Source organism: Megalobrama amblycephala, linkage group LG13 (genome assembly GCF_018812025.1).
Source record: "Megalobrama amblycephala isolate DHTTF-2021 linkage group LG13, ASM1881202v1, whole genome shotgun sequence".
Taxonomy (NCBI): domain Eukaryota; kingdom Metazoa; phylum Chordata; class Actinopteri; order Cypriniformes; family Xenocyprididae; genus Megalobrama; species Megalobrama amblycephala.
Genome location: NC_063056.1, coordinates 673,097 through 687,897, shown reverse-complemented (window position 1 = coordinate 687,897; position 14,801 = coordinate 673,097). Strand labels below are relative to the sequence as shown.

The following is a 14,801-nucleotide window of genomic DNA, read 5'->3' as shown; positions in this document are numbered from 1 at the left end:
CCTGAAAGTCCACAAGTGAGAAACAAACACATACAATAACATACTAATGTTCTTTTAGACAATAAAGTAGTTATGGCTCAATAGAGACTCATAAAACTTATGTGATATACATGCTTTCATTTCATGTTGTAATTGTGATAATTAGTTACACGTGATTTGAGTGAAACACGTTCTTTAGTTATAATAATACATTCTTAATAAAGACAACAATAACTTCAATTAGAAATACTTTAATGAGTATCAAAACTGGTCTTAGATATTCAGTATCTCTGATGTGTCTCAGACAGAAAATGGGTTCATTAAATGTCAGGAACCAATATCTGTTGGGCTGTTATTAGTTATAAGAGGTCATGAAATGGAGAATCAAAATTTTTAGAGAGTTCCACATGTACTTATTTCATATGCGAAGATATCAGCCAATCACAGCAGTGGGCGTTACACTGAAGTCTCACAGAGACACGCCCCTTCAAACGCAGCGTTCAAATCAGTGTAAAAAATGACTTTTATTTCTACATTATGACCATTTGTGATGTAAAAATCACACCAGCGTTATAAGTGCACCCCAGGACACATTATTATAAAATAACTTCTGCAAATGTTTGACCTGTAAATAGCGCTGATCACAAACACTCAGTTTTTACATAATGAACTGAAATAATTACTGTTCATTTCACCACAGCTTTACACAACCAGCAGGAAGAGAAAGATAAGAGGCTTGATATTTTTGTGTGATTATTATGTTCATTATAGTATTTGGCGCGTCTCTGGCCGATGACGTCACGGCACGCGCGCGCCTTCCTCTCATTCAGTTTCAGCGTCGAGTCTTCTGAGGAGAGTCGAGCAGTTCACGGTATTTCTCATATTTACAAGATCATTAAACACACTTTACACAGTTTGATCAAGCGACAGGCTCATTTCTGTTGTTTTCATCGAGCACAGCGATACTTGTGCGTCTTTTCTGTCGTCTTCCTGCTGAAATAAACATTTAGTGCAGCATGTGAGGAAAATATGATGAATTCATTCAGACCTGAGCGATTTTGTGTTCGTTTGTGTGATTGTTTCGATGTTTCATAGTGAAAACTGCTTAAGTCAAGTCAAAAGTTTAGATCTGAGGGCGATCTTGTTGCTGCTCCATTTTATCTTTGGCTGATCAGATTTGTATTAAAATACACTGAAACAGATATTGTTAAATACTTTACATCGAGCCTGTAGCGAGCCATATAAAACATTTCAAATCAAAATGTAAACGTTAATATAGGAATACAGTTTGACATTGGCTTTGCGCTGTTCTTTATATGAGTTTTATAGTCTTTTCTCATATATTCTGACTCAAATAATCAGTTTCTAACAGCAAACACTCAGAATAAAGTGAGATGATCTGAATGTCTTGTTGAATGAGTGTTGATAGTCTGAGGATCATCAATATTAACAGAGAAACTGCTGAAAACACTCTTTATTTCATGTCAATAGTTCCTGTTTTCACCTCATTTATTATGCTGATGTCTTCAGATCTGCTGTAAATTGACACTTAAAGCTCATTTCATTGCTGTCAACAGACTGAGCAGATTTGATGACTACAAATATGTACATTTATTTATTTTACAGTTGCTACTTTTCTAGATATCTGCCATTATTTTAATGAGAAACAGAATAAAGTTAGAATTAGAAACAAAAAGTTAATATAGCAAAAAAAAAAAAACTTGTCAGTATTTAGAACAAGAATCATTTGCTGACATTCAAACACTGTATTTAAGGATCACATTGCAGCCCAAAATACTCTTTAATTGTCATTTTAAGTCTTTATACTTTGCCACTTTCCTTCAAACCACTAGATTTCACCAATTTGTCAGCAAGACGTTTTTTATCATTTAAAATAGAACGAAATTCAGCATGAGCTCTTATTCTTTTATATATTTTATTAAGTAGAGGTCAAAATAACTGTTGTTTCTTTTTACATTAAATATATCTGTTATACTGAATGATGATGGAACATTATTTCACCTATATTTTGACTTGTTTTATTAGTTATTTGAAACATTAAAATAGACACTTGCATTTAATGTTTTTTTTTAATGTAAAATCGCTTTCGTACATTTAATTTCGATGCACACTAAAATTTGTTTTCTGGTCTTTAACCCTATAAAAACAAACATAGTAACTGATATATTTTTGATTTTGGCAGATCAGCTCCACCAACCAATCTGCAGTTCAAGTCAATGAAGCCCCGCCCACTTCAGTTCACTTAATGAAGCTCCTCCCACATCACTCACATCATCAGTGAAGCTCCTCCCACAGCAGTTACATCATCAGTAAAGCTCCTCCCACATCACTCACATCATCAGTGAAGCTCCTCTCACAGTAGTTCATCAATAAATGCTGGAATATTCCCATCAGACGAGCATCAGAGCATCAGGAAGAGCTGAAATCTGCAAAGACTGAGTTTATTAAAGAGGACAGTGAGAACATGAGTGATCCAGAACCCTGCAGAATGAAACGCACTGAAGATACTGAAGAACAAAGAGGTTGGTGTTTATTCTTCATTCATTCATGATGCTGAACAACATTCATGTTAGAAAGGTTCAAGCACTTCTGCACAATTATTATTTACAGTAATATTAATGTTGTCGTTTTAATTGGGAATCAAAAAAATAACAAATACTCATTTTACAATGAACATTTTAATAGGTATTTTAAAACAGGGCTGTCACAAAACACTAGCCATATTAGGATACTTATTAAAGAGTCGACAAGACACTGTATTCTTTTGCCACTCTTCCTCCATGTTGTTCAGAACACATACATGGCAAATGGTGAGTTTTTGTGTTTTGAGACCTCGAAATTCCACACTGGTGAAGACATGAGGGCAGTGCTAAAGTTTATCGTCATCAAATCAAGATCGGTTCATGAGATTGGCCAGTATCAATATGAGGCCGATCAATCTGAGCATACCTAGTATCATGTAAATGATCTTTCCAGAATGACTGATGGGGTTGTAAGCAGAAATGAAGCAAATCTGATTCATAGTTTCTGATAAAGTTGTATTTCTTATAAATTATAGAAGTTATTCATAGTTATAGAGGTTATTCTTCTTACAGTAACTTTGGTAACAGGGTTGATGAATGTGATCAACACTGTTCTGATTTAGGTTTTATAGCTGGATCGAAGTGCACTGACCGCTACAGTATTCTTGTCAGAGATGTCTCGATAGCCTTTTAATGATTGCTCTGGCATCAACATAGATAGACATGTGCAAGGTTTTTCTAGAAGAATAAAATAAAAATAATAATTAGCAGATGAATCACTTAATGTAAATAATAAACAACAAAGTATCTTCTTATACAAGTCACAGCGAGCGATTGCTATATTTAACTTCAAACGATTGACAGCATACAGTACAGTGCGTCATTCATGTGTGGTAAATAGGTAACATTAATATAATTAAACTCAGAAACAGTATCTGATACAAATATACTTGCAACATGACATTTAAATTCAAATAGTCAATTCACCTTTATTTATATAGTGCTTTTTACAATGCAGATTGTGTCAAAGCAGCTTTACATTGATAACTGGTGAATAATTTTGTCGAACTTGAGTAAAAAGTTGTAAAAATCAATAATTAGTTAATTTATCTACAGTAGTCAACATTTGAAGTGGATCAAAAATGTTAATCAAAGTTGTCTTAAGACAAGAACGGGTATTGTTTAAAATTCATGTAAAACATGCAAGTCTGCTATTAATCAATGTTGTCAAGTCACCTTTATTTATATAGCGCTTTTTACAATGCAGGTTGTGTCAAAGCAGCTTTACAATAATAACTGGTACATACTTTCTCTTAAAGAATAGTGTCAATGCAGGCAGATCAAAAGCACTGTTGAATAAATGTCAAGAATACTGTTGAATATCAAATCAAGTCAAATGTCAAGTGTCCCCAACTAAGCAAGCCAAAGGCGACAGCGGCAAGGAACCCAAACTCCATCAGGTGACATCAGGTGGCAAATAGGTGTTAAATGGAGAAAAAAACCTTGGGAGAAACCAGGCTTAGTCGGGGGGCCAGTTCTCCTCTGGTGAACAGTGCTTTGTTACGAATCAGGTTGCTATCATAAGTCTGATAGGATCACAACACAATTAATTTCAGTTCCATCCAGTTGAGGATCGTATTCATCACGCCGGTATGGGCGGTTTGTTGAGGAACTGTGGCACTGGCTGTCGTGTCGATGAGGCCTTCACAATGGATGATCCAGTTGACTCAATCTCTGCTGATACTTCAGGGCTGCGTTGTGGTCATGTCCAGTTGAGGATCGTATTCATCACGCCGGTATGGACGGTCTGTTGAGGAACTGTGGCACTGGCTGTCGTGTTGATGATGTCTTCACAATGGATGATCTAGTTGACTCGATCTCTGCTGATACTTCAGGGCTGCGTTGTGGTCATGTCCAGTAGAGGATCGTATTCATCACGCCGGTATGGACGGTCTGTTGAGGAACTGTGGCACTGGCTGTCGTGTCGATGAGGCCTTCACAATGGATGATCCAGTTGACTCGATCTCTGCTGATACTTCAGGGCTGCGTTGTGGTCATGTCCAGTTGAGGATCGTATTCATCACGCCGGTATGGACGGTCTGTTGAGGAACTGTGGCACTGGCTGTCGTGTTGATGATGTCTTCACAATGGATGATCTAGTTGACTCGATCTCTGCTGATACTTCAGGGCTGCGTTGTGGTCATGTCCAGTTGAGGATCGTATTCATCACGCCGGTATGGACGGTCTGTTGAGGAACTGTGGCACTGGCTGTCGTGTCGATGAGGCCTTCACAATGGATGATCCAGTTGACTCGATCTCTGCTGATACTTCAGGGCTGCGTTGTAGTCTAGTTTAGGATCGTATTCATCACGCCGGTATGGATGGTCTGTTGAGGAACTGTGGCACTGGCTAATTTCATGCTTCATCACTTTTGATGGTGCCCAGACATGATAGTTTGACACAAGGTGTGAAGTGGCTTGTCACACATTCGTGAAGACAAGAGTGCACCAAAAAACTGTTGGTTGATCAGTACTTCTGTGATTCACCTGAAGTCACAATGGACAAGAAATGCCTCTTAAACATTATTGCCTGCAGTGCAGCAGTGTAATAACTTAGGAGTGTCTCAAGGAGCCAGCACAATGGTCATAATGGTGATAATGTACTGTACTGTAGTCACTCTGTGTGGAGTGTCAGAGCGTCAGAGCTTGAAGCAGGACCCAAAACAGGAAAGAAAGCTTTTTCAGTTCAGCAAAAGATGTTATTGCATGTTACAGCAGATCAAACATGAATTGCATGGTTTAACAAATGCGACAAGAAACAACAAACGTTATGCATTGAGACGACCAGTCAGTAGATCACAGCCTCACTTCGCCTGTGCATGCTTGAGATGAGGTTTTGGATATTTTGTTGAGGGATGGCTTGCCATTCCTCCAGCAACTCTGTTTGCAACTCCACACGCGTTCGTGGAGGGACCTGGCGTGCTTGCACTCTTAACTGTAGCTGATCCCAAATGTGCTCAATGGGGTTTAAGTCGGGTGAATGGGCTGGCCACTCCATCCTTGAGATGCCTTCCTCTTCCAAGAATTCTGTCACCAGCCTTGCTCAATGTGGGCAGGCGTTGTCATCCATAAACACGAAATCTGGCCACATAGGACCAGCATACGGTCGCACAACTGGTCTCAGGATTTCATCCCTATACCTTTGGCCTGTCAGGCTGCCATTTTCGATGATGACAAGCTCTGTCCTTCCACCCATGAAGATGCCTCCCCAAACCATGACCAATGATCCACCAAAACTGTCATGCTGTACAACCATTTTGTGGCAAATTTTTCTCCCCAGGGCGACGCCAGACCCTCCTACGCCTGTCTAGGAAGTTCATGCAGAACCGGACTCATCTGTGAAGAGCACTGTACCCCACTCTCTCAGTGTCCACCTGCGGTGTTCTGTAGCCCACTGCAGACGTGCCAGTTTGTGTGCTGTGGAAAGAGGCACCCTCACAACTGGTGTTCTGGCTCTCAAGCCAACTTCATGAAGTCGTCTCCTCAGTCTGAGTGGACACTCACACCCCTATTGCATCTTGAAGGTCATTTCGCAGGCTGACTGCAGGCTTGAAATGATTTCTGCAGGCATGCAGGGTCAAGTATCGGTCTTGATTTGGTGTTGTGACCCGTTGTCTGCCTCCACCATGCCTTCTACTCACACTACCAGACCTTCTGAACCTGTTCCAGGCTCTGGAAATGACACTTTGAGATGTCCCCACTGCAACTGCAACTGCAACTTCACGCTGAGTCATGCCTCCTTACAGCATCCAAATGGCCCTATTGAGGCCAGACTATCTGTGCCACAATCTCTGCTGACACTTCAGGGCTGCGTTCTGGTCGTGTCTAGGCACAGGTCCTCCATCTGATCTGGATACGGCCCGGATCCGGTTGACTACGGTAAACCTCAGGATAAACAGAGAGACTAATATTAGCATAGATGCCATTCTTCTTCTGATGTAACGAGTACATCTGGTGTTATAGGAAGCGTTCCCAGTTCCGGCTGACCTAATTTATGCAGCCTAACGGATTTGAAAATGTAAATTTATAAAGAGATGCGTTTTTAGTCTAGATTTAAACTGACAGAGTGTGCCTGCTTCCCGAACAATGCTAGGAAGATTGTTCCAGAGTTTAGGTGCCAAATAGGAGAAGGATCTAAAACATTTAGTGCTTTGTAAGTAATTAGCAAGATTTTAAAATCTCTACAATGTTTAACAGGAAGCCAATGCAGTGATGACAGAACCGGGCTAATATGGTCATACTTCCTAGTTCTAGTAAGAACTCTAGCTGCTGCATTTTGTACCAGCTGTAGTTTATTTATCAAGCGGGAGGAACAACTACCCAGTAGAGTGTTACAGTAATCTAGCCTTGAGGTCATGAACGCATGAACTAACTGTTCTGCATTCTTCATTGAGAGCATATGTCGTAGTTTAGATATATTTTTAAGATGGAAGAATGTCGGTTTCTTCCCGACCTGGGCCGTAGTTTGTCATGTTTCAGCTCTAAGACTATGTGCCATATTACTAGAAAGAAGAGCAGCACCATTCCAGGAGGGATGAATACCATCTCTTTTCAACAGATCAGGTCTGCCCCAAAACTTTTCCAATTGTCTATGAAACCTATATTATTTTGCGGACACCACTTAGACAGCCAGCCATTGAGTGATGATAATCTGCTTACTCTCTCATCACTCCAACGAACAGGAAGGGGACCAGAGCAAATTACTGTTTCTGACATTATACTTGCGAGTTCACACACCTCTTTAATGTTAATTTTAGTGATCTCCGACTGGCGAAGTCCAACATAATTTGTGCCGACGTAAATAATAATAGAGTATTTATGATTAGCATTAGCCAGAACTTTTAAATTTGCTTTGATGTCAGGTGCTCTAGAGCCTATTAATAACACTGGACTTACCTGTCCGTTACTCATACAATGTCGAGCAATCCAGAGAACTTTCCAGTAAGAACAGCTGATGCAACTATATAGCGCTACGCGCGCATCACTGATTCCGTGTGCATCTTCGTCATTACGCTGAACACAGAGAATTCAGAACAAACACTGTACAGTTTGTTTAAAACTGAGTTAAATGGATTGAGATTGTTTTCTCGTCCTCCTATCATGCTGTAGAAAGAGCTAAGATGATGTCACTTCCTGAGTGTCTCAGTTTTAAGAAATGCTCTGCCTTTAAAAGGAGGATAATCATGTCAGAAGTAACCGTGTAAGGCTGAAATAACCTCAGATACTTTGATCTCCTGAAATACGGACAATACAAACACACGTTTTCACAGTCCACAGTGAAAATGTGGGAAAGCTTTTTCCCTCACTTCCCTTCCTTCACATTCGTTTCTTCACCCCCACTTCTTTACCTACCCATTCTTCCCTTCACTCACTTCACTCTTAGTGATCATATGAAAGTATAATGTTCGCTGTCTTTCTTTCAGACCTGATGGAAGAGAGCGAGGACAGTGAAGAACTGAGTGAAGTGGAGGAGGAACATCATGACAAACCTGGAGAAAAATCATTGAGTCGCTCAAAGACTAAAAAGACATTTTTTAAGAAAAGAAGAGCCAAGAAATTTACAACCTGCACTCAGTGTGGAAAGAGTTTCACAACCAAGCAACATCTGGAGAATCACATGAGGATCCACACCGGAGAGAAGCCGTTCACATGTGATCAGTGTGGGAAGAGTTTCTCAAGGAAAGATATTCTTGATGTTCACATGAGGATCCACAGTGGCGAGAAGCTGCATATGTGTGCTCAGTGCAAAAAGAGATTCTCAAACAAGAATGATCTTAAGATTCACATGAGGGTTCATACTGGAGAGAGACCGTTTACATGCGATCAGTGTGGGAAGAGCTTTACACAAAAAATACACCTTAGTGTTCACATGAGGATACACACTGGAGAAAAGCTTCTGTACGCTTGTGATCAATGTGATAAGAGTTTCATGCAACCATCACTCCTTAAAGAACACATGAGGATCCACACCGGAGTGAGACCGTTCACATGTCATGAATGCGGCAAAACATTTGTTGGGTTATCAAACCTGAAGGAACACCTGAAAGTTCATACGAAGGAGAAGCCACATTCATGTTCTGTGTGTGGAAAGAGTTTTTCACTGCTGTCATATTTACATAAACACCAGAAAATGCACACTGCTGTGAGAGAGTACATGTGCTTTGATTGTGAGAAGACTTTTACTACAGCAAACTGTTTAAAACTACATGAGAGAATTCACACTGGAGAAAAACCTTACAAGTGTTCACATTGTGACAAGAGATTCAGTCGGTCAGAACAACTGAAAACACATGAGATGATCCACACTGGAGAAAAACCTTACAAGTGTTCACACTGTGACATGAGATTCAGTCGGTCAGAACAACTGAAAACACATGAGATGATCCACACTGGAGAAAAACCTTACAAGTGTTCACACTGTGACATGAGATTCAGTCGGTCAACACATCTGAAAACACATGAGAGGATCCACACTGGAGAAAAACCTTACAAGTGTTCACACTGTGACATGAGATTCATTCGGTCAGCATCTCTGAAAACACATGAGATGATCCACACTGGAGAGAAGCCGTACACGTGTGATCAGTGTGGGAAGAGTTTTTCACAAAAACTAAATCTTCATCTTCACATGAGGATACACACTGGAGAAAAGCTTTTCAAGTGTGATCAGTGCGAAAAGAGATTCTCAAACAAGAATTATCTTAAGATTCACATGAGGGTTCATACTGGAGAGAAGCCGTTCACGTGTGATCAATGTGGGAAGAGCTTCACACAAAAAACTCAGCTTAATGTTCACATGAGGATACACACTGGAAAAAAGCTTCTGTACGCATGTGATCAATGTGATAAGAGTTTCATGCGACCATCACTCCTTAAAGAACACATGAGGATCCACACCGGAGTGAGACCGTTCATATGTCATCAATGTGGAAAAACATTTCATGGGGAAACCGCTCTGAAGACTCACCTGAGAGTTCATACGAAGGAGAAGCCACATTCATGTTCTGTGTGTGGAAAGAGTTTTTCATTGCGGCAACATTTACAAGTACATCATAAAATACACACTGCTGTGAGAGAGTACATGTGCTTTGAGTGTGAGAAAATGTTTACTACAGCAAAGTGTTTAAAACAGCACCAGAGAATTCACTCTGGAGAAAAACCTTACAAGTGTTCACACTGTGACAAGAGATTCAGTCAGTTAGCACATCTGAATACACACGAGAGGATCCACACTGGAGAAAAACCGTACAAGTGTTCACACTGTGACAAGAGATTCTGCAATTCATCAAATCTGAAAGCACATGAGAGGATCCACACTGGAGAGAAACCTTACAAGTGTTCACACTGTGACAAGAGATTCAGTGATTCAGGACATCTGAAAAGACATGAGAGGATCCACACTGGAGAAAAACCTTACAAGTGTTCACACTGTGACAAGAAATTCGTTAATTCATCATCTCTGAAAGCACATGAGATGATCCACACTGGAGAAAAACCTTACAAGTGTTCACACTGTGACAAGAGATTCAGTCAGTCAACAGATCTGAAAACACATGAGATGATCCACACTGGAGAGAAGCCGCACACGTGTGATCAGTGTGGAAAGAGTTTCTCTCGTAAAAGTAACCTGAATAAACACATGAAGATCCATGCAGTGGAGAAACTCCTCGATCCATGCGGGAAGAGGTTCGTTCAGTTATCTTCATTATTTACTCAAATGAAAAACAATCAGAGTCTGAAATTACAGTAAGTTACTCATCTTTATGAGCAGTAAAGTCTCTTCATAGAGATTTATTTTATTTGAAGCTGCTGCCCGTAACTTTTTTTGGTTAAAAATGATCCAAAATCCATATTTGAGCAACCAGCCAGTGTTCAAAACTATCTCCTTACCTTAGCCCGATTCACAACGGTAAGCTTGTAATAATGTTTCATAATTCAGGTGGTACTGGTGGGTTTTCGAGGGAAATTCAAGAGTGTCTTTGCGTCACGTCTGTAAACAGAAAGAACGAGTCCCAGCTAGATCGCATGTGTGTCGGATCATTTATAGCCGTTTTATACCACAAATCATCTTCATGACATTAAAATAGATCATAATCGTGACACAGCAGTTGTCGACCAGATTAAAATGACTATTAAACTCATCGTGATCTTTGAGCTTCACTTTTCATTTTACGTTTGTCCCTCATTTGAAATCTCACATGATTTTTAATGTTTCTTTTAGATCTGATGGACGAAAACAAGAAAAGAAAAACAGAAGACAAAAAGTGTAAAAACGCTTCACATGTAAATCAAGGCTGAAGATTCACATAAGAGTTCACACTGGGAAGAAGCAGATCAGTGAAATCGCATCAGTCTTCTCGTTCTGACACCAAACGTGACACGATAAAGCATCTCTTCCATACAAATTTGTCCTAATCAGCTGCAGCGAGAGACACGACAAAGAAACATCATCCACAGTTTACAAAGTTCATCTTCAGGAGTTTGTGTTAAAGTTAGTAATGAATTTCCATCACTCAGTTCTCTTTTATGAAGGAAAGCAGAAGTTTTTTTAAATGAACTCCGTGTTCTTGTGCTCTCACAGTTCAGGAGCTGAAGAAGAGTCATACGCTTTAAGAGAAACATGAATCTGTTATTAATTTTTAACTCGTTCTTCATTGTTTAGAACATTTTTCTCTTCCACTTGTACTTTTCTATGCAAATGCTAATGCAAATTCTTTTATGTATTTTTGAAACTGGACACTGCTTCTCTTTTCTTGAGATGTTTTGGCTCTTATAAGTCTTTAGTGTCACTTTTACTTTTTGTATAATGATTGATTAAACTCATTACTCATGTTATCAACAACTCATTTGTTCTAGTCAGTTTGATGTTCATTCACACCATTCAGGCTTCATGAAGTCAGAACAATTACTATGAACTTTAAACAACAACCAGCGTCGAGTCTTTGTTTGTCCTCGGTTTGATCAAGCGACAGGTTCATTTCTGTATTGTTTTAATCAGGCACAGCACTACTTGTGCATCTTTTCTGGCATCTTCTTTTTGTCTGCCACAGACTCTTCTTCCTGACTTTCACAGGAGCAATGTCATCAAAACAATTCTTGACTTTTGAGTTAAAAGAATCAAGGAGAAAATCAACAGAGTCTGCAGATATGCTTGGTGTTAAAGATTAGCCTTCATAAACAGTACACTAGTATTCTCATTTAAAGGTGCCCTGGAATGCTTTTTCACAAGATGTAATATAAGTCTAAGGTGTCCCCTGAATGTGTCTGTGAAGTATCAGCTCAAAATACCCCATAGATTTTTTAATTATTCAATATTTTAACTGCCTATTTTGGGGCATAATTAAATATGTGCAGATTCAGGCTGCTTCCCCTTTAAATCCTCGCGCTCCCCGCCTCCAAGCTCGCGACTCTATAATACATTGCATAAACAAAGTTCACACAGCTAATATAACTCTCAAATGGATCTTTACAAAGTGTTCGTCATGCAGCATATCAGATCATGTAAGTATGGTATTTATTTGGATGTTTACATTTGATTCTGAATGAGTTTGGTGCTCTGTGGCTAAAGCTAACATTACACACTGTTGGAGAGATTTATAAAGAATGAAGTTGTGTTTATGAATTATACAGACTGCAAGTGTTTAAAAATGTTACGTCCTGAGATGTATTGTGTATGTGTCTTGTTGGTTCCTTCTTCTTTCTTTCTCTCCCTTTCTCTTGTACTTTCTTTAGGATTGCATTCTACCAAAGTGATCTCCAGATCTGATTGGTGCTAATGGGACCAGGGAGCAGCTATAAATGGATCTGGAAGGCCTGAAGAGGGAGCTCTGCTCAACTTGTGATTCCCTGTTGTTTAATTGCACATGTGCTGTTGTGTGTTTGCTGCAGCGTGTTGTTGCTCTTAGCTTGCCTGTTGTGTGCAGTGTTATTTTTGGGTTTGAGTTGATAAGTTGTTGTCAATCTCATTTTCCCTTTTGTATATTTTTTTGTAAAATATTGTAAATATTTTTTCCACACCAGGAAGCTGTAGGGGGTGAGTGCCATTTCCTTTGTAAATACTGTTCCCTTTCAGTCGGTCACGTTCGACGTACGTCAGTAGTGACCGACGAATTGGGATATCGCTAGAGAGCCCCTATCAGCTTCGAGAAGACTAAAACAAGCCAATGAACATTGGCGTGCGATATTTGCATAACGCACCCCTCCCCATCCGGGGCATATAAAAGGGGGAGGAGATGCAATCGCACTCTGTCTTTCGCTTCGGAGCCAAGCTTTGGTGTCCTACGGCTGAGAAGATCTTCAAAAAAAGAAGAAAACAGCACACTCTTACCGTGTTTGGCGCTACGACACTGCAGCGAGTCCACGAGCTTCCGGGTCCGGGCAGCAACATCGGCTGTGAGACAGCGTTCCGCTGTAATCCCAACATTGTTTGGTCTGCGATTTGGCCGGGTCCTGTGTGTGTGTTTAACACACTTCGTGACACTCCCTGTGTGTCTCATTCACAAAAGAGCTGTGAGTTTCCCCCTCTATTAGACTTTACAGACGAACCCTGCATCTGGGGAGATGGCATTTCGTCTGTGCGCTACTGGATGTGGTCGTTCCCTGGTCCCTGCTGATGGGCACAATCGCTGTATCACGTGCTTGGGCGTTCAGCACGCTGAGGCCGCGTTTGTAGATGGTTCATGTTCTCATTGTGGGAACATGACTATCGCGGTGCTGAGGTCGAGACTTTCGTTCCTTGGTTCTCAGGGAGCGGGGGTCCCCTCCCCTATGCCCCGTGCGGCCGTTTTCTCTGGCTTCGGTCGGAGTGACGGTTCGTCGGCGTGTAGGCAGGGTGACTTGAGGGTCACGGTTAGGGCTTCCCCGCCGAGCGTTGCTCCGCGGGCCCCTGCCGCCTCTACAGCACCGCAGCCAGTGGTGTTACCGCCGTGTCATGCCGGGCCCTCTTCGGAGCGTCCGGTATTGTCCTTCGGTGCACCTGCGGAGGACCAGATGTCGATCACGGTATCGGAAGGCGAGCACGAGTCCTCGGGAGAGGATGACTCGGCTGAGCCCCCGTCTCATGGCGTGGTGGCTGTGGCCGAGTCGGATCCTGAGTTGATGGCTGTGCTTTCCCGGGCAGCCGAGAGCGTCGGGCTCGCGTGGAACCCTCCACCCTGTCCCGGCCCCTCTCGGCTTGACGATTGGTACCTCGGGGCGGGCCGCGCTGGTCCTCAGCGTCCCGCCCCGATGCCTTTCTTCCCGGAGGTGCACGACGAGGTGACCAGGTCTTGGCGGACGCCGTATAGTGTTCGTTCGAGACCAGGCCCCTCGTCCGCCTTCACCACCCTGGATGGCGGAGAGGCTAAAGGCTATACGGGGATCCCTCCAGTCGAACGGTCTGTAGCGATGCAGTTGTGCCCTACGGCCGCCGGCTGGCGTGGTGACCCACGCCTTCCGTCCCGGGCCTGTAAGTTTTCTTCCTCTCTGACGGAGAAGGCTTATAGAGCTTGTGGGCAGGCCGCCTCCGCCCTGCATGCCATGGCCCTTTTGCAAGTATACCAGGCAAAAGCGTTATCGGAGATGCCGCAGGGTGGTCTTGACCAACATCTGTTGGGGGAGTTGCGCGCTGCCACCGATCTCGCCCTCCGGGCGACTAAAGTGACAGCACGCTCCGTTGGTCAAGCGATGGCTACTATGGTAGTCCAGCAGCGCCATCTATGGCTAAACCTGGCTGACATGAGGGAAGCCGATAAATATCGGTTCCTGGACTCCCCGTGTCCCAGGCTGGCCTATTCGGCGACGCGGTGGAGAGCTTCGCCCAACAGTTCTCCGCTGCCCAGAAGCAGGCTGAGGCGATTAAACACGTCTTGCCCCGCCGGCCCGCTGCTGCCTCCACCCCGCCGGCGGCGCAACCTCAGCCTGCTCGTCGCCGAGGGCGCCCACCCGCGTCGTCCTCCACCCCTGCTAAGTTGGCCAAGCAGCAGCCTCCACCAGCCAAACAGCAGGGAGCCGGCGCCGGCCGGGGCGCCCAGCCCGCTCAAGCCAAGCCAGGTGGCAAGAGGTCGAGGAAGTCGCGATCCTGAAGCGGGCGACCTGGAGGAGGAAGTTGCAGCTCTTCGGGGGGGATTCCATCTGCCCTCCACTCCCGGGGGAGGGCCGGGAGAAACTTGTTGTGTCTGTCCCGCCGCTGGCTCTCCGGAGTCCAGCGGTACCCACCTTTTCACAGAAAGAGCTGTTTCCC

At 42.7% G+C, this 14,801-nt stretch overlaps 1 protein-coding gene across 3 annotated transcripts; it reads left to right on the top strand.

Annotated features, from left to right (window-relative positions):
- The first annotated feature begins 745 nt into the window (after positions 1 to 745).
- LOC125243284 (zinc finger protein 845-like) lies at positions 746 to 11,423 on the top strand. Of its 3 annotated transcripts, XM_048152802.1 has the most exons (4): positions 2,467 to 2,522; positions 8,005 to 10,267; positions 10,521 to 10,608; positions 10,803 to 11,423. In XM_048152802.1, exons 1-4 carry the CDS (start codon positions 2,489 to 2,491, stop codon positions 10,806 to 10,808), a joined length of 2,391 nt encoding a protein of 796 aa, XP_048008759.1. In that variant the 5' UTR covers positions 2,467 to 2,488; the 3' UTR covers positions 10,809 to 11,423. The 3 variants fall into 3 exon arrangements, 2 of the variants coding, with proteins under 2 accessions (XP_048008759.1, XP_048008760.1); XR_007179007.1 differs by lacking the exons at positions 8,005 to 10,267; positions 10,521 to 10,608 and adding an exon at positions 746 to 850 and having other exon boundaries at positions 2,183 to 2,522; XM_048152803.1 differs by lacking the exon at positions 10,521 to 10,608.
- The last annotated feature ends 3,378 nt before the right edge of the window (positions 11,424 to 14,801 follow it).

Excerpts from the sequence above, each read along its gene's own strand:
- LOC125243284 (XM_048152802.1), top strand. The coding sequence starts at position 2,489 with ATGAAACGCACTGAAGATACTGAAGAACAAAGAG. Across the intron at positions 2,523-8,004 it reads AGATACTGAAGAACAAAGAG|ACCTGATGGAAGAGAGCGAG; the intron begins GTTGGTGTTTAT and ends TCTTTCTTTCAG. Across the intron at positions 10,268-10,520 it reads CTCGATCCATGCGGGAAGAG|GTGGTACTGGTGGGTTTTCG; the intron begins GTTCGTTCAGTT and ends TTCATAATTCAG.